The following is a 24,654-nucleotide window of genomic DNA, read 5'->3' as shown; positions in this document are numbered from 1 at the left end:
AGCGGGGAAGCCGGAGCCCAAGTGTCTCCTTGTGGCCCTAAGCCTTCCCATCGTCACCCAGCAGCTGACACGCTGAGTGTGCAGTGGCACTGTCACAATACAGGCCGGCAGCCTCTCTGGTTGGCTGGAGAGATGTTTGCAGGAGACAGTCACAGGCCGGGTAAAGCCCAGCTTGTTGTGCGTGGTTCTGGCCCCCCTGCACACCTGTCACCCCCTACCCAGGGAACCCCAAACACCTACCCCTTCCTAGCCTTGGGCAAACTCCATTCCTCTCAGCTTTGGACACTGAATCTGCCTCACATCTTTCAAGGACATTCCCCGTTCCTTTTCCCTAGAACAATTCCAAAGTAAGCTCAGGATTTCCAAAACAGAAGCCAAAAGTAGGGGTGGGACCCGCTCCCTCACAAGGACACAGAGACTCGGAAGGAAAAATTCAACTGGGACTAAACACAGATGACTGTCACCATGGCTTATCCGGCAACTCGGCACAGCCCCTTCCTGCCTGCCCTGCAGGTCCCCCTCCCTCACAGACACAGGGCCCCCTACCCCAGGCCTGTGTCTCCCTCCAAGCCTGTCCTTTTCCCCCGTGAAGAGGCCTTGCTCTGATCCAGCTTCTCCAGTTTAAGGGCCCCCCGCCTCCCGACCCACATCCGGCTGACAGAAGGTATTTGCCTTATATCAAGGGAAGTGTAAACGGTTTTAAAAAAACATTTTAGCAGCTTCAGCAACAGTTTGGAAAACATGTATTATTTTGGAGGTGTCAGATGCCCCCCCCACACCGTCTCTGGCTCTAGAGTGTCACACCTGTGACACCACCAGGGGGAGAGGGGCTGGCAGGCAGGGCAGTTCCAGGCCCTGGAACCAAGCCTGGGGTCCAGAGCCCGCCGTCACACACAGCAAGAGCTGGGAATCTCCTTCCCTCTCTCCCAGCAGCAACAGGGATTCAGGATTCAAAGGGCAGCTCCATAGGCCTCACCCACAGCTGTGCTCTCACCCCAAACCCACCCCCTCAAGCCCTAGGTGGCTATAGCTCCTCCCCATTGGGTCCAATGGGGCCCGAGAGCCCCTGGCTGAGTCCGCGCTGCTTCTGTGCCCTCCCCTGCAGACCAGGAGGTTTCTGGGTGGACACAGTGGATTGAACGTACACATTTATCTCATCGTCCTCCCAAGATTCTAGTGTAATGACAGCCAAGGAATAAAACAGATAGAGGCCCATGGGAGCAGAGACCTGGAGGGGGACAGCAGCAGATGACAGATGCCAACAGATTTTTGGAAGTTGGAGAGTGGCTTCACAGATTCCACAAGGTGAAGGAGACGTGTAGCTGAGCTTGCAGAGGTGCGGATGGAGGGTTGATCTGTGTCACGGAAGCCAGGACTTGGAGAGGCAAAGCTGCCAGGGCTGATGTGTAGGCTTGAAAGCCCAGCAGCCCCGCAAACTGTCCCCTAATCACCACCTGTACCCTGACCCCACCCGGCAGGAGATGGAAGATCTCACCTCTGATGAGACTGCAAAGGGCCTGAGGACTCCAGGCTGGGAGGGGAGCAGGGCAGCTCTGAAACAAGAGGATTAACTGCATATGCCAGGGGTCTCCCCCTCAGGCTGGAGATTGCAAATCTCTGTTATGGGTTAAGTTGTGTCCTCCCAAAATTCATATGTTGAAGTCCTAACCCTCAGTACTTCAGAATGTGACGGACAGGGACTTGAAAGAGGCAATGAAGTTAAAATGAGGTCATGTGGCTAGATTCTAATCCAATATAACTGGTGTCCTTATAAGAAGAAGAAATTCAAATACAGATAAAGACAGATCATGTGAAGACACAGGGAGGAGACGGCCAGCTGTAAGTCAAGGAGAGAGACCTCAGAAGAAAGCAACCCTGCTGACACCTTGATCTTGGATTTCTAACCTCCAAGACTGTGAGAGAATAAGTTTCTGTTGTTTACGCCCCCCAGTCTGTGGTAGTTTGTGGCAGCCCTAGCAGATAAGACACTCTCCCTTGGAAGACTCCAGGTAGATGGCTGATTCCTCCCCACACTTTATGAAGTAAAGGCTGCCCCCGACCTTACTTCAAACAATCAGGTGTTTGGTGACCTGCTCTCAACTATGAATCGATATCTAAGGGTCATCAAGCATCTGAGGACAGCCTCCAACATGAGAGAGAGACCAAAAGAAGCAAACAGATAAAGATGACCCTAGAGGAAACAGAAATAATTCATGAACCAGCCAAAGACTGCAAACACCATTTCGTGTTTAAATAAACCAATGGGACATCTTTACAATGAATACCATAAGGCTGTTAAAAAGGGTGAAAATAATCTTTATGTGTCTATGTGGAAAGAGGTCCACCATGTAGCATTAGGTGAAAGAAAATAGATTACAGTGTGCAGAATGTGACTGCGTTTATGCAAATTACACGTACATAAGGGCCTGGCAGAGGGTGGTAGACAGGATTGCAGTGTTTATGGGTTGAGAATATCTTCTAAATGGACTCACGCATGTCTATGGCTTTCCTGACCTCCAGGCTTGCCCAGCTACCTCTGGACCCATAGAGGCATTCGTGTTTGACCTGGAGGCCCAGGAACTCATATACGTGCCTGAAGAGACCAGCATGAGGCCAGGCACACAGCATATGCTCAGTGACTGCTTACTGGATAAACAGATGGATGGATGGATGGATGGATGGATGGGAGGATGGCTGGCTGGTTGGACACGATCACAGGATCATGCAGGTAGCTAGAGGACAACTGAGGTCAGCTAACCCAGCAAGGAGGTGAGGGGCATCCTGGGCGCTGAGCTGTCTGCCTGCTGAAGACCTGCACACCTCTAGGACTCCTGTCACCTCCTGTCTGAGCAGACAGCGATGCCCAGAAAAGAGGTTGAACCTGTTGAGTTGCTAAGGCAACCAGAAGCATGCTGGATGCAGAGCCGACAGTCCCAGGAAGTCTTATCTTCCATTTCTTAAATCACAGCCCTATCAGCCCTACCTCAAGGCCTGTCCCTATCAGTTCAGAAACCAGCCCTCTGGGTCTGCTTTCCCTCCCTGACCCCAGTTCCAGGAGAAGTTGCGAGACACCAGCCAAGACCCCTAGGTTCCCCACCCCTGGGAATGGGAGTCCCAGCTCCCGAAAGAGCTCAGATCGTGCAGGGGACAAGGCATGGGATGGCACAACCAGAGAGTGAATTGGGAGCTGCAGGCCATTCACAGAACACCCATGGCTTGGACCAAACAGCAGCGCTGGGAGAGTGAGGGAGGGGAGGACCAAGGGTGAGCCAGTGACTTGTGTGAAGACAGGGCTGGAGTTCTTTACTGGCTGGAGCAGAGGGGCAGCTCAGATGGCAACAGGGCAAACATGAAAACAGCCGGGCGAGCATCCTGGATAAGCCGTCTAGAGAGAAGTGGGTGTGTGGGAGAAGGCGGCAGCCGGCGTCTTTGGCGCTGGGGTTAGGGGCCTGTGGAGGGAGGGGCTGGCTGGGTTTGCAGGGAGGGTGCAGTGGGGACACTGTGTTGGAGACAGTGTTGTGTGTCAGCAGGCTGTGCCTTCTCCCTAATGGGCAAGGCTGCTCTGCAAAGCCGGAGAAGTTCTGAGGCTTCGGGCAGTGTAAGCAAGCCTGGCGTCAGGATCCCACCCCAGGAGGCGGGATAGGGAAGGCGGGGCTGGAGCAGGGGCCATGGGGAAGGCAAAGGGAGGGACACACCCAGCTGGGTCAGGTCCCAGAGTAGGAGAGCAAGAGATGAAAGAGCTGTCAGGATTCTGGAAGGACCCAAGCCTGGGCTTTGTCATCTGATGATGAAGAGATGTTTGCCTGTGACCTCTGATGAGGCCTGGAAGCAGCCTGCCCCTCTCTCTAAGGCTTGCTGGGCCATAAAAGTCTCCTAAACCAGTGTGTCTCAACCTCAAAGCGCATTCAAACCACCTGGGAATCTTATCAAAATGCAGATTCTAATTCAGTAGATCTGGTGGCAGGCCCTAGAGCCTGCATCTTTAGGAAGCTCCCAAGCTTTGCGGCTGCTGCAGGTCCACAGCCACACTTTAAGTAGCACGATTCCAATTATGAACCCTTGCTGCAGAATCAATGCAGAATCCTGGGCCCCACCTAGACCCAGAGAATCAGAATCTGCATTTTAGCAGGTTGTCCAAATGATCTGTAGTTATGTTAAATTCTGAGAAACACTATTCTGAATCCAATGGCTTTCAAAATCGCTTGCACGGCGGAGTTGCCTGGGGAGCTCTGCAAACTTCTGCTGCTTGGATCTCTTCCCCCAGAGATTCAGATTTGATTGGTCTTAGGCATGGGGCAGCTTGGGCATCAGCTTTTTAACATCTCCACAGGTAACTCTAACGTGGAGCCCAGGCTGAGAACTGTTATTCTAAGTTGTGGCTGCCCCTCCCGGTGCCAAGGTAGATGGAAGCTGTGGTATGCAGGCTGCCCTCACCCAGCCCTGCGCTCCTCAGCCAGGCTCTGTCTGGAACCCGTGGCTCAAAAAAACCTGGCAGATTCAAAACCCCAATCTCATCCTCTCCGGCAATAACAGTTTGAAATGCTCGGGTTTTGCCTGGTAGCTACATGCCTCAAAGAATGAAGACCCTGGGGAGGGAAAGAGGGTCGTGCTGGTGAGCATGCCCCGGTGGCATTTGAGATGGTGCCTCAAAGACAGCTGAGGAGGGAGCCTGTCACTTCACTACTGCTGCGACGGTACCTGCCAGGGTCACCAATCCTTGTTCTTCTGCTTGGAGAGAAGATACTGGAAGATGTGGCACCTCCACAGATCCCCACGGACCGGGAGAAGCCACAGGTGGCAAGTGGAACCTCATTTCACCCACCCACTGAGCTACACTGGTTCCTGAAACAGCAGCGAGCGTGGCCAGGCTACAGACCCTTCACGTGTGTCAGGGATGGAGGGACCTGCGCCAGGTGATGCTGGGGTTACCTATGGCAGGTAGGGGCTGTGAGTACCAGAAACCCCAATGCTGGGCTCAGGGCCTCATTGCTGGTGCGTGGCTGCTGTCCATGGGGTGAGGGCCCACACTGGTTGGACAGTCTCCACCTACATCATTTCTGAAGGAATCACAAACTAGGGGGCTATGGGGTTTTATAGCATGTTCCTATAAATGAGGTTGGACAGATGGTGGAGAGAGAGATGGATATAGAGATAGGCAGGATGCAAGGGCAGAGGGTGACCAGGGCAGGAGCTAAGCAGGGTTCCAGCACCTTAGCTGGCGTGAGGGGAGTCCTGAGACTACAGCAAGGACGTCCTCTCTCCAGCTTTTAGCTCAGGGCTGCCCCCACTCAGGGTGAGGTGTTTCCACTCTTAGGCTTCTGTGGGACAATCTGCCTAAAGGTCGGTCTAAAATTAAGGCCCAATATCACATGCTGCCTTGACACCTGGTGAAATCAGGAGGGCCTCCAATGGCCCCACTGCAAGTCCCCTCCCCACTCTGCTCCTGCAGATGAGGTCCCCTAGCCAAACAACACCTATCAAGGGGACCAGGCACAGTTTCTGCTTTCCCTGAGGAGCAGGTTTCAGTGCCCTACCAGCCCACGGAATTATTCAAACAAATCAATGACATCCTCCCATGGGAACCAGGGGGCACCCCACCCTCTTGATACTACTAGCTTGCCTCCCACAGCCCCCGCTTGTTCTCTCTCCATGTGACCATAGGGGCAAGGCGTGCAGTGTCCTTCTTCCCCAGGCTGTGAGTGACTCATCAATGGCTGTGGAGCTCATCTGTCCAGTGTTGAGGGTTCACCATCCCCATAACCATAGGCTGGGAAGCCTCTTTTACCAGTGAGGTGAACAGGAGGTGATTAAACAGGTGCCCAGCTCTAAGAGTGGGGCTACACTGAGAGGGGCCAGTGCAGAGACTCAGAAGATATACATTATACTTCCAGAGCTGAGCCACATTTGAAAATAAAGTCCAAAGTTTATTACTATCCCTATTTTCCTCCCTAACAAGATTAAGATCTTAGAATTCTTAAAGCCAATTACTGTCCCCATACACACTTCCATGTTATTGCAGTTCCTAAACTTGCAAAATGAGTGTTTATTTTTTTTACAGTAAATATTCACATTTATCTACATACCTACAACTTATTTCCTTACCATTATTTCTTGCATCCCATCCTTTCTGGTTAAATTTTCTTCTTACAGAATTACACTTACACAGTGACTTACCATCAAAATAAAGCCACTTCCGGGAGTGAGGGGAGTGCTGATGATAATTGCACCAGGCCACAGGTATAAATCGGGGTTGTCCCAAGCAAACTGGACCCATGGGGAGAGGCTTTGATGCCTTCTGAGGGTGCTATTTATAGAGAGGCTGCACCCCAGTTCAGCACCTTAGTCAGGCCAGAGACCCCACCTCCTGTCTTTGTAGACATCAAGACCCCAGTCCTGGAGGTGGGACGTCTAGAATGACTGAGTGAGGAGCTCGGCAAATTCCTTCCCTCAAAGAAATGACAGAACAGGAAAAAAAAAAATCAAAACAACTGTTTAAGAACTCTGAAAATTGACCAACGGTATACAACATATTAGGAAACATTTATTCAAGAACTTCTACTGAACTCCAGGAAGAATAAGGTAAGCCTATGGCATTTTAGCCTGGGGCTGCTTCCATCACCCCGACTCAGTTCCCCGGTGGTTGAAGTTCTACCAAGGTAGAGCAGGCCAAGAAGATGGAAACATTCCATGCCCAGGAATGTTGCTGAAAATAATAATTCCAGATTCTCAGCTAGCCCAAGGTTGTGATATGGGTTGAGGGAAGCAATAGACCATGCAGAAATTTAAAGTGAGATCTAGGAAATGAGACAACTAAAGTGGACTCCAGATAAAACCATGCTTAGAGGGAAATTTATAGGTGTAATATCTATATTAGAAAAGAAGGATCTCAAATTAATGACCTAAGCTTCTGCCTTAAGGAACTAGAAAGAGAAAAGAAGAGCAAACTGAACTCAAAGCAAGGAGATAAAAGGAAATCATAAATATCAGAGTAGAAATCAATGAAATAGAAAACAGAAAAAACAAAAAGACAAAAACAGTGAAACTAAAAAGCTGGTTCTTTGAAAAGATCTACAAAATTGACAATCAGGAACAAAAGAGGGGCCATCACTAACGAATATCAAGAAATACTATCAACATTTTTATGCTAACAAATGAGACAACTTGAGTGAAATAAACAAAGCCCTAGAAAGACATAAATTACTGAAGCTGACTCAAGAAGAAACAGAAAATCTGAATAGACCTATAGCAAAGAAATTGAGTTAGTAATTTAAAACTCTTCCAGCTCCAGATGGCTTTATTAGCAAATTCTTCTAAACATTTAAAAAAGAAATAATGCCAATCCTTCACAAACTCTTCCAGAAAAATAAAGGAGGAGGAGGAGGAAATACTCTCAACTAATTCTAAGACCTATGTTAATCCGGTACCAAAGCCAGACAAAAAACATCACAAGAAAAGAAAACTACGGACAACTATCCCTTAAAAAATTCCACAACACAGGGACTTCCCTGGTGGTCCAGTGGCTAAGACTCTGCACTCCCAATGCAGGGGGCCCGGGTTCAATCCCAGGTCAAGGAACTAGATCCCACGTGCTACAATTAAAAGATCTCACATGCCGCAACTAAAGATCCCGCACGCGGCAATGAAGATCCCCCCACACCACAACTAAGACCCGGTGCAGCCAAAGAAATAAATATTAAAAAAAAAAAATTCCACAACACAATCCTAGCAAAATGAATCCAGTAGCAAATAAAAAAGATTATGTACTACGACCAAGAGGGATTTACCTTAGGAATGCAAGGTTGATGTGTTAATGTAATATATTATATTTACAGAATAAAGGATAAAACCATAAAACATCTCAATAGATGTAGAACAAGCATCTGACAAAATCCAACACCCATTTAGGGTAAAAAAAATTTTTTTTCAACAAACTAGCAATAGAAGGAAACTTCCTCAGACTGGTAAAGGTGATCTATAGAAATCCTACAGCTACCATTATACTTAATGGTCAAAGGCTGAATGAACGCCTTTAAGATCAGGAATAAGGCAAAGACGTCCACTTTCACCACTTCTATTTCATATTGTACTAGAGGTTCTAGCCAGTACAATCAGGCATGGGGAAAAAAAGGCATTTAGATTGGAAATGAAGTAAAACGCTCTTTATTTGCAGACAACATGGCCCTGTATTTAGCAAATTCCAGGGAATTTCACAAAAAGAACTAGAATTAATCACCAAGTTGCAAGGGACAAGATCAATATAGAAAAATCAATTTTATCTCTTTATATTAGTGATGAACAGTCCAGAAATGAAATTAAGAAAAACAGTTTCAGGGAATTCCCTGGTGGCGCAGTGGTTAAGAGTCCACCTGCCAATTGCAGGGGACAGGGGTTTGAGCCCTGGTCCGGGAGGATCCCACATGCGGCAGAGCAACAAGCCCACGCACCACAACTACAGAAGCCCACGTGCTCTAGGGCCCACGAGCCACAACTACTGAGCCTGAGTGCCACAACTACTGAAGCCCACACGCCTAGAGCCCATGCTCTGCAACAAGAGAAGCCACTGCAAGGAGAAGCCCGCCCACCGCAATGAATTGTAGCCCCTGCTCGCTGCAACTAGAGAAAGCCCACGCGCAGCAACGAAGACCCAACGCAGCCCCCCCAAAAAAAAGAAAAAAGAAAAACAATTTCATTCACTATAGCATCAAAAAGAATAAAATACTTAGGAATAAATTTAACAAAAGAAGGGTAACACTTGTATACTGAAAGCTATAGAATATTGCTAATAGGAACTAAAGAAGATCTAAATAAACGGAGAGGCATTCCACATTCACGGATTGGAAGACTCAATATTGCTAAGGGTGCAGTTCTTCCCAAGTTGACTGTTGGATTCAATGCAATACCTATCAAAATCTCAGCAGGCTTTTTGTTGGCAGGATAGGCTGATCCTAAAATTTACATGGGAACTTACACTGTCTTTACAGAGACTCAGAATAGTCAAAACAATCTTGAAAAAGATGAACAAAGCTGGAGGACTTATACTTCCTGATTTCACAACTTATTACAAACCCATAGTAATTAAGACATTGTCCTGTTGGTGTAAGGATCAACAAATAGATCAATGGAATAGAATTAAGACACCAGAAGCAAACCTTTACATTCAAGACCAATTTATTTTGACCAGACTGGCAAGATAATTCAATGGGGAAAAGATAGCCTTCAATAAACAGTGCTGGGACAACTGGATATCCACGTGCAAAAGACCATTACCTCACACAAAACACAAAAATTAACTCAAAATGGATCATGGACATAGATGGAAGAGCTAAAACTATAAAACCGTTAAAGGAAAACATAGGGGAAAATCTTTATGACTTTAAGTTAAGCAGAGATTTCTTAGATACAAGGCCAAAAGAATGATCCATAAAAGAAAAAAAAAATGAACTGTAGTTCTTCAAAGTTAAAAACTTTTGCACTTTAAAAGACACCATTAAGAAAATGAAGACGAACCACAGACGGGAGAAATTATTTGCAAATCTAATAAGTACTTGTATCTACAAAATAAAAATAACAACTCAATAAAAAGACAACTCAATTTAAAAGATGGGCAAATGATTTGAATAGATATTTCACTAAAGAATATATTCAAATGACTATTAAGCACGTGAACATATGCTCAATAACACTAGTCATTAGAGAATGCAAATTAGAACCACAATGAGATACCACTGCACACTCACTAGAATGCCTATAATTAGAAAGACAGATAATAACAAGTGTTGATGAGAATGTTGAGAAATTGGAACACTCGAGCATTGTTGGCAGGAATGGAAACAGTGTAGCCATTTTGGCAACAGTGTCTTTAAAAATTCAACATAAAGTTACTAAACAATCTAGCACAATCTAGCAAGTCTACTCCTAAGTATCTGCCCAAGAGAAATAAAAAACCTGCATGTGAATGTTCATAGCACTATTATTCATAACAGCCCCAAAGTATAAACAATCCAAAAGTCCATCAACTGGTGAATGGGTAAACCAAGAATCCATGGAATGGAATACTATTGAACAATAAAGAGGGATGAACTACTGATGCAGGCTACATGATGACAAGTGACCACAAACCTGATGCTAAGTGAAAGAAGCCCGATGTAAAAGACCACATATTGTATGATTACATTTATGGGCAAATCGATAAAGACAGAAAGTAGATTAGTGGTTGCCTGGGGCAACAGGGAGTGACTGCAAAGCGCCTGAGAGATTTGGGATGGAAATTGGGGGCGGGGCAGAGGACAGTGGAAATATCCTAAAATTGGATTGTGGTGATTACAGAGCTCTGTAGATTTATTAAAATCCACTGAAGTGTACACTTAAAATACGTGACTTTTATGGCATGTAAATTATACCCGAATAAAGGTGTTTTGTAAAAAAAGGCTCTAGCCGCAGGCTCGGTGGCAGGCGACCCCTGGCACTCACTGCTGCTTCGCTAATCCGCCTCATTTTCTGGCTCCTGGGATTTCCCTTTCCTTCTGGAGTTTTAAGGAAGTTGTAGGTTCTGCTTTGCCCAGGGTGGGTGGGCACATCACCTCTGTCAGCCACACTACCGATATCTGCTTTCTTGGAATTCTGGCATTTTCTGCTTCCCGAGGAGGGCTGTGTGTTCCTCTCAGTGAAGCAAATGGAAGAAATGAAAAACGGGCTCGGGGGAGGGATGTTCCAGCCTGGGTGTGAGCTCCAACTGACCTCCAGCGTTGGATCTGGCTCCCTCATCCCTCTCTCTAGGACACAGGATGGGTCAGATGGGGGGTCATGCCACACTAATGCCCTTCCTTTCTCTTTCTCTGGTGCGTGGGAAGTTCCAGCACGGTTTCAGCCTCAGACGCTAATTTACACGTCCCCAAGTGGAAGGAGGCAGTTCTCAACATCACAGGGCTCCTGGGACCAGCTTGCTTGGGAAGGAGGCGGGAGTCGGGTGGGGAACACCAGGAATTCCCCATCACCCTACTCACTGTTGAGTTCCATGAGCGCAGGGACCTCATGGTCCGGTTCGCTGCAGAATCCCAGTGCCTGGCCACGTTGGGACTGCTCTCGCCGACTTTCATCCCAGTCCCCAGGAAGGGACAAGGCCCACACACATTTTGCAAGCCCTGTATATTGTACCTGCTTGACGAGCAGACTTGGTTTAAGCCCAGAAAATCCTTTAATTACTGCTGCTACTTCTGGCCGGGTTCTGGGAAGGAACTAATTCGAGCAGCCGTCACTCGACCTGACCTATTAAGAATGTAATTTCATTATTTGGTCTGTCCCGGTCGCGGGCAGGGGGTTACAATAACTGGTTTTGCCAAGTTCCTGCTGGAATAGCAATTCATTCCTCACCCACTTCTGTGGTGACAACTCCCACGCTGCTGCCCGAGTCGCTCGTCCCAGCCCAGGCCCTGATTGTGTGTGTCCCACGCCTGCCCGTGGCAGGTGGGAACGTCAGTGTGCCCTCCAAGGAGGCGGCCACAAACTTCAGTGGGAAGCGTTCCCCATGTGAGCTGTGAGCCCGAGGCGCGCACACACCTCATGGTTGTGCACATACACACTTGTACACAGGATCGCGGATGAGAGCCAGACACACACACGTTCACAGAGGTCCCCGTCCTTCACCAGCCGATCTAGGCGCAAACCAGAACGTGTCTGCAACACACAGGAATGGAGTACACCCCACACATCAGCGTGGCACTGCGTGCAGGCTCCCAGGCTGGTCCTCCAACAGTGTGTGTCTCAGCTCTGAGCGGCTGTCAGTCACCCATAAGACCCTGTGTCTTTGGGATCCAAAGACCTGGGTTCTAGTTTAGGCACTGCTACTTCCGGGCTGTGTAACCTTGGGCAAGTGACTTTGCCTCCTGTGCTTCAGTTTCCCTACCTATAAAATGGAAACAAGCAGCTGTGAGTGTGGAAATATCTATAAGGCAGGTAAAGTGCAGCGCCTGGGACACAGGAGGCACCTGGCACTCATACCATTGTCACTGCCCAGAACACACCGCCAGGTGCCACCTCCCTGGGTGCTACTGGGACTCTCAGGTCCCACTCGCAGCCCCAGTGCCATTGCCACTCCCTGGCCCTTGCCTCCCTGGCACCTCCGCTACCCAGTCATCTTCTGGGCCCCCCAGGTCCCAGGCCCGAATGGTGAACAGTGATCTGGCAGGGCTCCTGGCCCCCTGAACTGGGCAGGGGCCCCTCGGGCTCTGGGAAGCCACCGTTGGTCAGCAGACACCTGGAGAAGCTCTGTCCAGCACTCCCTTGGGGCCTGGCTTGGAGTGAGTCCTGCCGGGGCTGGAAAGATAACGAGTTCCCTGCCCACCAGGGAGACCCACTACCTCTCTGTCCTGGGGCGGGGGTGCGGGGGGAGTAGCTAGGGAGGGTGGGAGGGGGCAAGTCTCAGCCTGAGGGAGGGCAGGAGAATGGACACAGCCTCTCCTTCCAGCCCATCCAACCAACAGGCGGTGACAAGCGTGACCAACTGTAAAAACACCTTCTAAAGTTTGAGCTGCCACTTAAAAATCAGAAGAAATTATATGTTACGGATTCCTTGTTTCTTTGAAAAACTAAAAAATGAAAAGGAGGATCTGGCCACGCTGGGCCCGCATTCCACACAGCGCTCCTGGCTAAGGCTGAGCGGCGGCCCTGCCCCAGGAGCCAGGGACCATCTGTTCCCCCCTCCCCTCCCCCACCCCGCTCCCTGGGGTCTCCCAGCCCTGGCAGCTCTGCGCTGATACTTTTTCTGATGGGCCTGGTGACCCAACACCATTTTTTTAAATTGACATTCCCCCTCATCCCTTCCTCTTTCCTATCTCCCTCCCTGCGGGGCAGGCCCAGACCCTGAGGGCAAAGGTCGAAAGCACCCACAGATGCTTGTAGCCTTTGGAGAGGTAGAGTGGGGGTCCCAGACTCCTTCCAGGCTGCCTTTTCTTCCCAGGACCTAAGCACATTCAGACACACAACCAAAACGTGGTGAGGGGTTCACAGATCACCCCCTCGGTCCAACCTAGCTTGGAAACCACCTGGGCTGAGAACCACTGGCCAGGGACTGGACCCTTGGCCTGCTTTGAGGACAACCAAGCTGGGGTGAGCAGGTAGCTTGGGCGGGGAGAGCCTGCTCTATAGGTGGTCGGTCTTCAGGACTGCTGAGGAGGGCTGGGAAATGCCATGGCTGGGCCGCAGGGCTCGGTAAGAGGCAGCCCGCAGCTTCCTGCCTGGACCCCAGACGGAGAATGGGAAGACCCCCCCGGGGCTCTTCACCCCTCCGGCAGGAGCCAGCCAGCTGCTGGGGACAATGGAACCCATTTAAGTTCAGCTATTTTTCCCAGATAAATACAAACTTTTAAAAGCAAGAATCGTCCACTGAGTTCTACCATGATTCAAGTTAAAACTGCAGAGCCATAAATCCTGGGAGATAAGCTTTACCATGCAAATACCAGCAGACAGGTAAGATGGGCTTCTGGCTTAGATGGCACCTGCCTGAGCACCCAACTTCCTGCAAAGATTTTGGGCAGGAGACCCACACCGACCCGAAGGCTACAAGACAGGCATCATCATAATAGGAGGGGCCGGCATGCCCACCCGGCGGCAGGCAGTCGGTGCCCAGGTGAGAGCTCCCCTTGGCCTGGCCCGAGGGCATCCCTGATCGGCCCACCTCACCACGGACCCGCATCGGCCTCCAGAATCAGCCTCCAGCACTTCTGTTGTCATAACTACAACCATGACATTTTTGGGGTTTAAAAAAACAAGAACCAGCTACGGAGAAGGATGGCAGTCGTAGCAACAGCCTTGTCCTTAGACCAGGTTCTGGCAGAGAACCACTTCTCTGCTGCCCACGTTAGCAACCTAGGACTTCTGGAAGGTTAGCAGGGCCTAGAGAAGCACATGTTAGGACCCGACCGGACCCTTCCCCAAGCTGGCGGTGAGATTCACTGTCTCCCTAGCCTCTCTCCCAGAGCCCTGAGACTGCAGACCACGTGGGGCTGAGTGGAGAGGCAAGCCAGGCAGGAGGCCACCCCCAGAGCCCCGTGCCACTTTGGGATTGAAGTCTCGCCCTGTCCTGCTCTCCCTGGCAGAGCTTCTGGGCTGAGTGGGGGGCCTGGCTCTGATGTCAGGTGACTGACTCCCCCTCCATCCCCCCACTGAAGATGCCCGGTTGGTGCATGGGCACAGAGGTGGGGAGGTACGGGGTGCATGTCCCTGCTAATGCCGGCCCAGGTGCTCTCCCCACGGTGGCCCAGACGAGGTACTTCTGGGGCATCTCACACACAGATCTTGAGCCCTCGTCCTCCTCCCTGGATCCCTCCTATTCATTCTGGGCCGGGCAGATGGGAAAGGGGTCACCCCACACCTGAGCCCCGCTCTGGGCTCCCGGAGTCATGACTCACATCGCAGGTGAACAGAGCCTGATTCACCTCCCAGGAGGGGGCTTGGCGGGGGGCAGGGGGGGAACAATCAGCTGCTGTGGAGACACAACCTGAAACCGGGGCTTCCGGGGTTGGCATGAGCATCGGAACCGCCAGCCCAGCTCGGCCGCTCAGCCCCGCCCAGACCCGGACACAATGGGAGCCCCAGTTTCCCAGCTGCACTGTAATTTCAGAAGGTGTCTTTGTGTGGGTTTTATTAACCAAGACGCCAGAGGAGCCTTGGGGTTGGGGCGGGGAGTCTGGCTGCCAAGAAATCTGCTGGGTGTCGGCAAGAAATACCCTTTGAGGAGATGGTGGAAAAACAGAAAATACAGGAACTGCTGACCGTGACATTAACCAGCAGCAACAGGTGAGGAGGGCAAAGGGCTTTGCAAGCAGGCAGATCTGGGTTCGAATCCCAGCTCCGGCCACTCTGGCTGTGGGACTTTGGGCAACTGACCTAACCTCTCTGAATGTAAGTTGAGGACAGGGATGCCTGTGTCTCACTGGGTGAAGGAAGATGAAATAAAGGCACCCGAGACAGTGCCTGGTGCCAATAAACGATAACTATTACTAGGTTTCCTGCACGCTGAAGCTTAATTACATTGTCTCATTTAAAAAATTATCATTGTACACGTGTGTGGAGCTCTGTGGTTTTCAAAGGCACCTTTGTCCATCACTTCATTAGAGCCTCACAGTGATCCTGTATTCTATTTTTAGCATTTTACTTTAGTTCCTTTAAAACATGTCTTGCTCTTATTGGATACGATTGTCCCCATTTTCCGTTCTGCTCTCCTTTTTAATTTCCCCACCCGTAGGAACATTTAGCATAACAATGCTGGGACCATTTTCTATTAATATCAGTTTTCAGATTACAGTGATAAGATGTCTGTTTCCTAATTTAATTAGGTGATTCCTGTTATTAGCTCCTACATGCTCATTATTTTTCACTTAGCATATTCGAACGCACCAAAGGAAAAGTGAGGCTCCAGCTGGAGACCTCCAGGGCGTCTTCTGCAGTGGGGAGGGAGGAACCCAGGAAATGGGGGCCACAGCAGAGAAGCAGATGCCAGGGGGCTGCAGGCCGGGGCGGTGTCTCAGGTGAGAGAGGATGGGGGCAGAGAAACTTCCACTGAAGACGGGCCCGCAGTGGACACCCCTGAGGTCAGGGCGTCCCAGGGAGGGCTCTGTGAGGGTCCTCCCCCCAAAGCAGACTTCAGAGAAGGCTCTAAAACCAGCACCCCTGGGGCCTACCAGCCCCCCTGGGCTCTGGTGCCCACACTTGAGGGCTGTGTGTTCTGACATGGCCCCCCTTTCTGGCACTCATTGTCCAATTGCCGTGGAGGTCCCATGTCTGCCCCTCCATCAGTACTGTCCTCTGCACAACTCCAGGGGGCACCCTTCACACCACAGTTGAAATCAACCCTACCCTGGAGTTAGCATAGAACACAGTGTGAGTAGTGCCCTCGAAATGTGCAGGCCCTGCCTCAACGCTCCCACCCGACCAAGGCGGGGCTCAGCCATCGTGCCATGGGCTCTGGCCACCCCTGGTCCCCAACCATCCAATCGTCCACACTGACCCCACCAGTGTCCTTCCCTAGGCTGGCACAGTGATGGCTGGCCCAGCCCAGCACACTGCTCACCCTGTGGCACCAGGAAGAACCCCCCACAAAGCCACTCTGGAGTAGAGGAAAGGGGGGGACAGGAAGCCCCAGGGCCACGCTTGGAAGGAGCACTGCTACAAGCATCCTGACCGCAGCCCTGACTTCGAGAACCCAGTGCGTTCTGTGACAAGGAGTGGGCATTCCAAAGAACCGAAAACTCACTGGGTGGCTTTAACCAGAGTTAAGTTTTCTTTGCTGTGGTCATAGAAAGGCGAGGCGAGGCAGGTGAGGCAGCCTTCGTGAGCCCTGGGCGGCGTTTGGTGAAGAGAGTTTGAACACACACGCTTGCAGGTGCGTTGTTTAGAAACACTGGGTTCTGAGAGTCCCAGCCCTGCTGATTTTGCAATGATATATTGCCAGCTACTTAACAGGACGGATCACTGCAATTACATGTCACTTCTGATATTCACAGTCACAACAAGGAGGTGTCAGTTTCACAAGGGTTGTAGGAAATATCTATGATGTTCCCAGTGCTGTTCGAAAAAGGTTTCAGGAGACAGACTCGACAGGATTCTAGTAAAACCCACCTGCCTGGGCAAAGCAGACAGCTCCATGGAAACTGGTGGGGCTGGCTCCCCTGGCCCGGGAAGGAGTGTGGGCTCAGGCACACCAGCTCCAGCAGGCTGCCCCTACCCCAAGGCCACCTTGCCCAGAGAAGGGGGAGGAGGGACGGCCACCGCGCTTCTGGTTACTCCATCACCCTCACGTGGGTGAGCTGTTGAGAGCGTCTCAGCAGTTACCCCTGTGGCCCTGGCTCACCCAGGGCTTTTGGCCTGGTGGTGTCTCAGGGCTACAAGGGGTCACACCTAGGCAAAGACAGTCATTGTAGGAACAAGACAAACCCTCTGACATTGACCCCCGCACATGGGCACAGGCAGGGCCATGTGTCCCTGGTAACCATGGAACCGAGAGTGAGGGCCACGCTCTCTCCAGCCAACGCAGCCCTGCCTCCAGGGGACCAAAGCAGGAGCTCTGTCAATTTCTGAGTCAATTCTGGCTCTGTTAATTCCTAACTGTGAGATATTGGGCACAATACTTAGCATCATGCACTCTGGAGAGAGACCACGGGCTCCCACTGAGTCTCATCCAAATCCACGTCACTGCTTCTGCTGGAGGTCAGCATCTCGTCACCTCTTGTGCCCTGGAGAAGGCCAACAAGCAATCCACAGCTCCCCTCCTCCAGGAAGCCCTCCCGACTCCTCCAGCCAGGACCTTGCCCTCGGGTGTGTGAGAGCGAAGGCGTGAGTGTGTGACCTGTGTGAATGAAGATGCAGGTGGAGGAGGGATGGGCAGGGTGGGAGCTTCCTGTTTTTCTCGCCTGTTCTTGTGACCTGTGAGTCTGGAACCCTGGATGGAGGAGTCACAGTGCAACTCCACACACCCTGCCCAGCATCTCAGATGCCATCTGCCCAAAATAGAACATGTGGTCTCCAGCTCCCTCCTCTGACCACTCCCTGTCTGAAGTGTCTGCCTCGGTGAGTGGCACCCTAACCCCCATCTAGCAGAGACAGACGCTCTGCGCTAGAGTCACCCTGAACCCTGACGGCTGCCTTCCTCACCCTCCTCGTCCTCTCACCCATGTGGTCACCAACTCTGGGGTTGCCACCCCACGATGGCCCTGACCCACCCTCTCCAGTCCCTGCCTGCCTGCCCCAGGCCTTGCCATCTCTTCCAGTCTCCCTCAACCCCTCCCAGCCACTCTCCTTATACTTGTGTTCTCCCCCTCTGCCCACAGGTCCACGACATGCAGTCACTGGAGTGGGCTCTCCGGTGGCCCCTGCACCCTCAGAATCCCCAGAGCTTTCCCGCTGAGCCTGCAAAGGCTCGCTCTTTGCAGTCTTCCAAGGGCGCAGGGGGCCCAGCGCCTGGCTGTGTCTTCAGCCACTAGTCTGGATCCCCGGGTCTCACTCCAGCCCCTAATGCACTGGGAGCTCTTCGCACGCACATTCTTTCATGCCTCTTTGATCCTCTTCTCTCTGCCAGGTTCTGCTCTGGGACCAGACAGGCCAGACCGAGTGAGCATCACTGCTGTTGGGAAGGCAGTAGGTGCCGTGGGCAACAGCCGGCTGCCTAAGGATGAATCCGGGCTCTGAAGCCCAAAGCTTTATGGCCCTGGGCACAGCTCGTAACCTCTCTCACCTCAGGAGTCTTGTCTGTCAAATGGTGTAATAGTACTTAACTCAGGGGGTTCCGAAAGTATTAAATGAGTGCTAAGTACTTGTGAAGTGCTTGTCTTAGTGGTGGGCATGCAGTGAGTGGCTGGGAGCGTTAGCCCCCATCAGTGTTTTCTGCGTGTCCATCCTGTAAGTCTCAGGACCTCATTTATTATAAGAATTACATGCATTAAAACACGTATAGGGCTTAGCACAAGACCTGGCACATGGTAAACTTTTGTTATTATTATTATTATTCCTGGATGCCCTGGAAGGAATGCCCTGGGGCCTGGCTATGGACCAACAAGTCATCAGAGGCTGTCCTGTCTGCACTCGGGGCCGCTGAGCCATCACTGTGGCTGCCTTTTTCCGTCGGCACCCCAGCACTGGCCTCAGTCCCCAGAGACCCCCCCCCATCACAACCACATGGCTTTGGGGAAAGTAAAGAGCTACTTCACTAAAACGTGGGGCGGTTCACTCTAAGAAAATCCACTCTGCCAAAACCAAACATTAAAAAAAAAACAAAACAACCTATCTGTAGTGTGCCAGCAACAGAATCTGTATCATAAGGTCACATTTTAAAATATATCAATGAACAAGCCAATCAATCCACTGTTCACCTTGGCTTCACGGGTCACTAACAATGCTTCTTTTTACCCCATTAAAACAACATCCATCCCACTTAAAAGAATGAAGAAGGAATGATAATGATTAGAACATCACAGGGGAGGGGCTGGGGGACGGATGGAGTGGGAGGTTGGGGTTAGCAGATGTAAGCTTTTATGTACAGAATGGTCCTCCTGTATAGCACAGAGAGCTATATTCAATATCCTGTGATAAACCATAATGGAAAAGAATATTAAAAAAAAGAATGTATATATATGTACAACTGAATCACCCTGTTGTGCAGCAGTAATTAACATAACATTGTAAATCAACTATACTTCAATTTAAAGAAATAAATTAAAATCAACTATACTTCAATTTAAAGAAATAAATTAAAAAAAAAGAACATCGCTGGACTTGCCTAGTGGCTCAGTGGTTAAGAATCGGCCTGCCCATGCAGGGGACACAGGTTCGATACCTGGTCCAGGAAGATCCCACATGCCGCGGAGCAACTAAGCCCGTGCGCCACAACTACTGAGCCTGTGCTCTAGAGCCCGTGAGCCACAACTACTGAGCCCACGTGCCACAACTACTGAAGCCTGCACGCCTAGAGCCCGTGCGCCACAACTACTGAGCCTGTGCTCTAGAGCCCGTGAGCCACAACTACTGAGCCCACGTGCCACAACTACTGAAGCCCGTGCGCCTAGAGCCCGTGCAACAAGAGAAGCCACCGCAATGAGAAGCCCGCGCACCGCAGCGAAGAGCAGCCCCCGCTCGCTGCAGCTAGAGAAAGCCCGCGCGCAGCAACGAAGACCCAACACAGCCAAAAATAAATAATTTTAAAAAAAAGAACATCGCGTTGTACAGCCCCAAATGAATGGACGGTCTAGGCACAGGGTCAGTGGCTAACTGACATACCAAAAGAAAGCTGGGCAGATGTGCGTCTCCCAACGGAAGAACATAGGACCACACGTGAATTCTTGCCAAAAAAAGAAAGAAAGAAAGAAAGAAGAAACCAAACCTGCATCCGATCAAGCTGCTAAATTTACTTAATTTATAGGGAATACAAAGAGCAGAAGGCTGTGCTGAGCTACACCAAACAGGCACAATCAGCAAAAACCCCAGCTGTGGGAAACTCACAGGACCTGCGACCCAGTTTCCTCCAATAAACAGCAAGAGAGAAATAAAGGTGTGCAGGGCCTCTTATAGACTGAGACAGACCTAAACGACTCATCCACCAACTGCGACATGTGGGCCTTATCTGGATACTGGATAAAACAAATTGGAAATAAAGGTGTTTATGGTATTTGTGGGACCACTAGAAATGTGAACACTGGTCATGTGGTGAGATTAAAGAACTGTTGAATGTTAAAAAAAAAAAAGAGTTCTTATCTTTTAAACTGAGAAATATATTGAAATAGTTATGGCTTTATGGTTACCAGGGGGTAAAGCGGGGCAAGGGGGGGAGGGATAAATTGGGAGATTGGGATTGACATATACACACCACTATATATAAAGTAGATAAAATAAGAACCTACTGTATGGCACAGGGAACTCTACTCGATACTCTGTGATGACCTACGTGGGAAAAGAATCTAACAAATAGTGGATAGGGACCTCCCCGGTGGTCCAGTGGTTAAGACTCTGTGCTTCCCCTGCAAGGGGCACGAGTCCGATCCCTGGTCGGGGAACTAAGATCCTGCATGAGGTGTGGCGTGGCCAAAAATAATTTAAAAAAAAAAAAAGAAAGACTGGATATATGTGTATAACTGATTCACTTTGCTGTAGAGCAGAAACTAACACCACATTGTAAATCAACTATATTCCAATAGAAATTAAAAAAAAAAATTGATGGCTGAATTGACAGGCCATATGGTATACGCTTCAAAAGGAGAGAAGTGGATGGGGCTGCGGATGGGGCCCTCTTGAGGCTACTGGGTGTTGGGCGCATGGGGTTCATTGCATTATGCTGACCTACCTTTGTGTGTGTTCCAAGCTCTCCATAATACAACGTTCATAGTAAAGACAGGCAGCTCATAAAAAGTCAGGGTGTCCAGACACACACGTGGAGAGCACCATTTGTACCCCCAGGGCCAGCACATCGGGATGTGTTATTCCCGGTTCTGGTCTGCTCTCTTCCACTTAAGGAAGGGGCAAGTGTAGTCTCCTGGGTCAAGAAGTGAGTTTCCTGAGGCCTCAGGGCCTGGCAATATTGGAGACTGAAAAATAGTAGGATAGGTGGATTCTGATACCCAAGAAAATCTAATCTTAGAATGAAGGTAGGTTAACCGGCAGTGATTTATGTTCCAGGAGGTTTGATTTAGAATATAGCAAACAGGGCTTCCCTGGTGGCGCAGTGGTTGAGAGTCCGCCTGCTGATGCAGGGTACGCGGGTTCGTGCCCCGGTCCAGGAAGATCCCACGTGCCGTGGAGCGGCTGGGCCCGTGAGCCATGGCCGCTGAGTCTGCGCGTCCGGAGCCTGTGCTCCGCAACGGGAGAGGCCACAACAGTGAGAGGCCCGCGTACCACAAAAAATAAATAAATAAATAAAATATAGCAAACATTTTGGAAAATATCGCTTGGTTTACAAAAGCTGGCAGCCCCACAGGACTGCATCTAATGCACAAACCAGGTGAGATTTGCTGACTGGTCTCTGAGAAGTTCAGGTGCTTTTAACAGCTGGTAGCTGCATGGGAGAAATCTGAAGGACACCCCCAACCCCAAGGGACCACAAACAGCTACAGGCTCTGCCCGCCTTCTCAAGCTTGTTTCTGGATCTTCACCTGCCCACCCTCCCCCTTCCACCTTGATCAGTGCCACCAACAGCGGGTACCAGACACTCCGTTCCCAGGGAAGTTTCTGCTGCTGGGAAAGCCAGAGTAGCCTGTGTGGAATTTCCTCTGAAGGTGCCCCCCACCATCGGCCTTGCCTGATCCAGATGACAGGGCAGACCCCACACATCCACACCTCCCGTGGGTAGAAATCCTGACTTGTCCAGGGCCCTTGGGGCCACCCACCCATGCAACTCGATACATACACTTTGTAAGTACTGGTTTCCAACAGATAAATGTAATCAAGGTTTATATGCTCAAAGAAGCCAACAGGATGGGACTGTTTCACTTGAAAGATCAGAAGAAAATTGTAACTAATGTTGTGGAAAATTACTTTGATATTGCTTTCTTGGTACCGAATCACAATTAGGCTGCTGTGAGAAGTACAGGGAAAGAATAAATGAATAGCAACAAATCAACACAAACAGCCTGTGTCAGGAACACTTTGCTCAGGGAAAGTAATGTAAGCATTACTTAAGGTTTTATGACTGTGTTTGAGGTGATTTCCGTAGAACATCCAGGTTGCCCGTCACCTGGCATGTGGCGAGGGGGTGGTCCAGCTCCATCTACAGCCCGAGGAAAGGAGCCCAAGACCCAGGTGTGCACCTTGCCTGGGTCTGCCAGGCCTTTGCCATCCCCGGCTGCAGCGGGAGGGGAACCTCCGCTTCCTGCCATCCTACACGCCCTGCCGGCTGAGGCTCCACGCTCCCCTCCTGCTCACCACTCCAGCCCACCCCAGAAACCCCAGCCATCCGGTGGGCTCCCACCCCACCAGTAATCAAGGAGATCCGCACGTGCATGCACTGGGGGGGCTGTGCAAGGCAGTGCTGACTGGCGGGAGGGACAGGAAGCCACGTCTGCAGAAGGATGAGGGGCAAGGGCTCTGCGTTGCCAGCTGCTACAGCACGGTGGGGGGGTGTGTGTCGTGGCCACCAGACCCTGAGCCCACCCAGGAAAATAACACCTGTCTCCAGAGGACACCACGGATGGGATACACAGGTGGACACCACAGACGCACTCATGCCTTCTCTCCCAGGCTCGTCCCATAGAACGCAGATGTTCTGCCCACGTGTGCTCCAATCACACATACTCACCATGACCTCTGCCGAGGACACACGGTGCCATTAACCCCGAGCCCTGTCTGAGGGCCCTTCTTTGGGAGCCCGCGTCTGCATATATAACCCGCAACTGCAGAGACCAACTCTTAGTGTCCCCGCGGGCACTGCCTGTGGAGCCCGGTTCCACTGACACAGTGAGCCGGCCACTCTGGGGCTCACGTGGGGCTGCAAAGTCTCCGCAGGGGACCAACTCGGTCATGGGTCCCTGCTTTTGCTTCTCCAGAAGCCAGGAAGCAGCCAGACCCCCTTCGACAGCCACCCGCTAGGAGGGTCCGGCCCAAGCGTGAGTCAGCCCCACTGACTCACCCACTGTCTCCTGGAGACCCAGCGCCTGGGCTGCCTCTAGCTGACTCTCTGTGATGAGAGAATCAACTCATCAGCCTCTCCCACCAGGGCCTCTGAGAGCAGCTGCCAGGCCCAGGGCCCCAGCTCTGGCCTCCTGGTGCTTCTTCTGCCTTTCCGCGTGTTGCCTACAGGCCCCCAGTCTGAGCCCGGGTGCGGGCTGCCCTGAGCGTGTGAGCCATGGCTGAGGGGGTGCTGAGCGGGGAGGCTGCAGGCCTGAGAGCCCTCCGCACTCAGGGCCAGGGGCCCCAGTGCCGTGTCCCGCGCTCCTGTGCTACGGGCTGCGGGCAGGGATGGCACAGGAATCCCTCTGCCTAACTCCCCAGCCTCCACACCTCTCTCATTCTGTTCGTGTCCTGGAGCAGAGGGCTGTCATCACGGACTCTCCCCTAACAAGGCCTCTGGGACCACTGCTGGGAAATGCTGGTGCTCGGGCCTGGCAACGCTCTCCTCTCACCCCAGAGCAGAGTGATCCCTGGCCTTGGCCCCGAGCCAGATGCCCTCCAGCCCTGCCGTGCTCTCTGTGTCCCAGCAAGAGGGGCCTGGCCTGAGCTCCCCTCTCCACATCCTGTCCACCCCGAGTCTCCAGAACCATCCTTCCTGCTCTCCCCTCACTGCCACCCCACCTCTGAGTCAGGGAGGGTGCTTCCCTCCAGTGCGTCAGGAGGAAGCAGGTGGGGGGCCAGCAGGAGCCACCTCAGCTTCACAAAGCCAGGAGGTACCCCGACCTCCCTGCATTTGAGGGGTCCCCGGGGCTGGGCAGAGAATCAGAGTCCCATTTGGGAGGCCCGGGCTCAGGGAGAAGGCATTCATCTTCGGGTGTCCGAGACCATGTGGAAGAGGCCCCGACAGGTGGCAGAATCCTCCTTAAATCTGGGTTTCACCAAAGGCAGGGAGCAGCTGAGCGATGGGTAGCCTGGCTGTCCTTCCCCAGAAGAGTGCACAGGCCAGAGGCCAGAACCCTGGGGCTGGTGGTCTGACAACAGACACTGTGTGCCCACCCTGAGGCCAGGACCCCTGCCTTGGCACCAGAGCAGCGCGGAGACCTGCGCCTCGAGCGGGAAAGCCGGGGCAGCAGACGGCGGGGCGGAGAGTGAGGGCTCACCTGGCACCTGCTGGAGGGCGAGCTCTGTGGGGTCCTGCAGGCTGATGAAGAGGAGGAGGCCCGCGGCTCCAAACAGCAGGATGGACGAGAACATGCAGGTCAGCCGCATCGTTCCTGCTCGCGGGGCCATCCGGGGCTCGCTCTGGGGTCACCTCTCGGGTGTGGGAGGCGCGTTCTTCCCTCATCGTCCACACCAGGTGTCCATCAGGCCACAGTCTACGGAGCAGCAGAGGAGAAAGACGGTCCATCACTGAGGCCCAGGGCCCCAGTCGCTGCACTTGACCAGCGTAATCCTGGATCCCTCCACCCTTACTCAGGTGCGTCCCTTTCACGTTTTCAAGCCCAAGGAGGTGAAGGGAAGCCCGGTCACCACCTGTGGCCAAGACACCAGCTTCCTGCCAGGGTCTCCTGT

The 24,654-nt window shown here is 51.6% G+C and overlaps 1 protein-coding gene across 1 annotated transcript in view; it reads right to left on the bottom strand.

The window, feature by feature from the left end:
- Positions 1-24,654, bottom strand: part of CHST8 (carbohydrate sulfotransferase 8) — a 121,077-nt gene that overhangs the window by 41,335 nt on the left and 55,088 nt on the right. Inside the window, exon 2 of the mRNA XM_004284146.3 lies at positions 24,243-24,458. Within this exon, the coding sequence (XP_004284194.1) occupies positions 24,243-24,372 (130 nt within the window). The 5' untranslated portion in view covers positions 24,373-24,458. The remainder of the gene's footprint in view (positions 1-24,242; positions 24,459-24,654) is intronic.

Source organism: Orcinus orca, chromosome 20 (genome assembly GCF_937001465.1).
Source record: "Orcinus orca chromosome 20, mOrcOrc1.1, whole genome shotgun sequence".
Classification (NCBI taxonomy): Eukaryota; Metazoa; Chordata; class Mammalia; order Artiodactyla; family Delphinidae; genus Orcinus; species Orcinus orca.
This window is presented reverse-complemented; position numbering and strand designations above follow the sequence as displayed.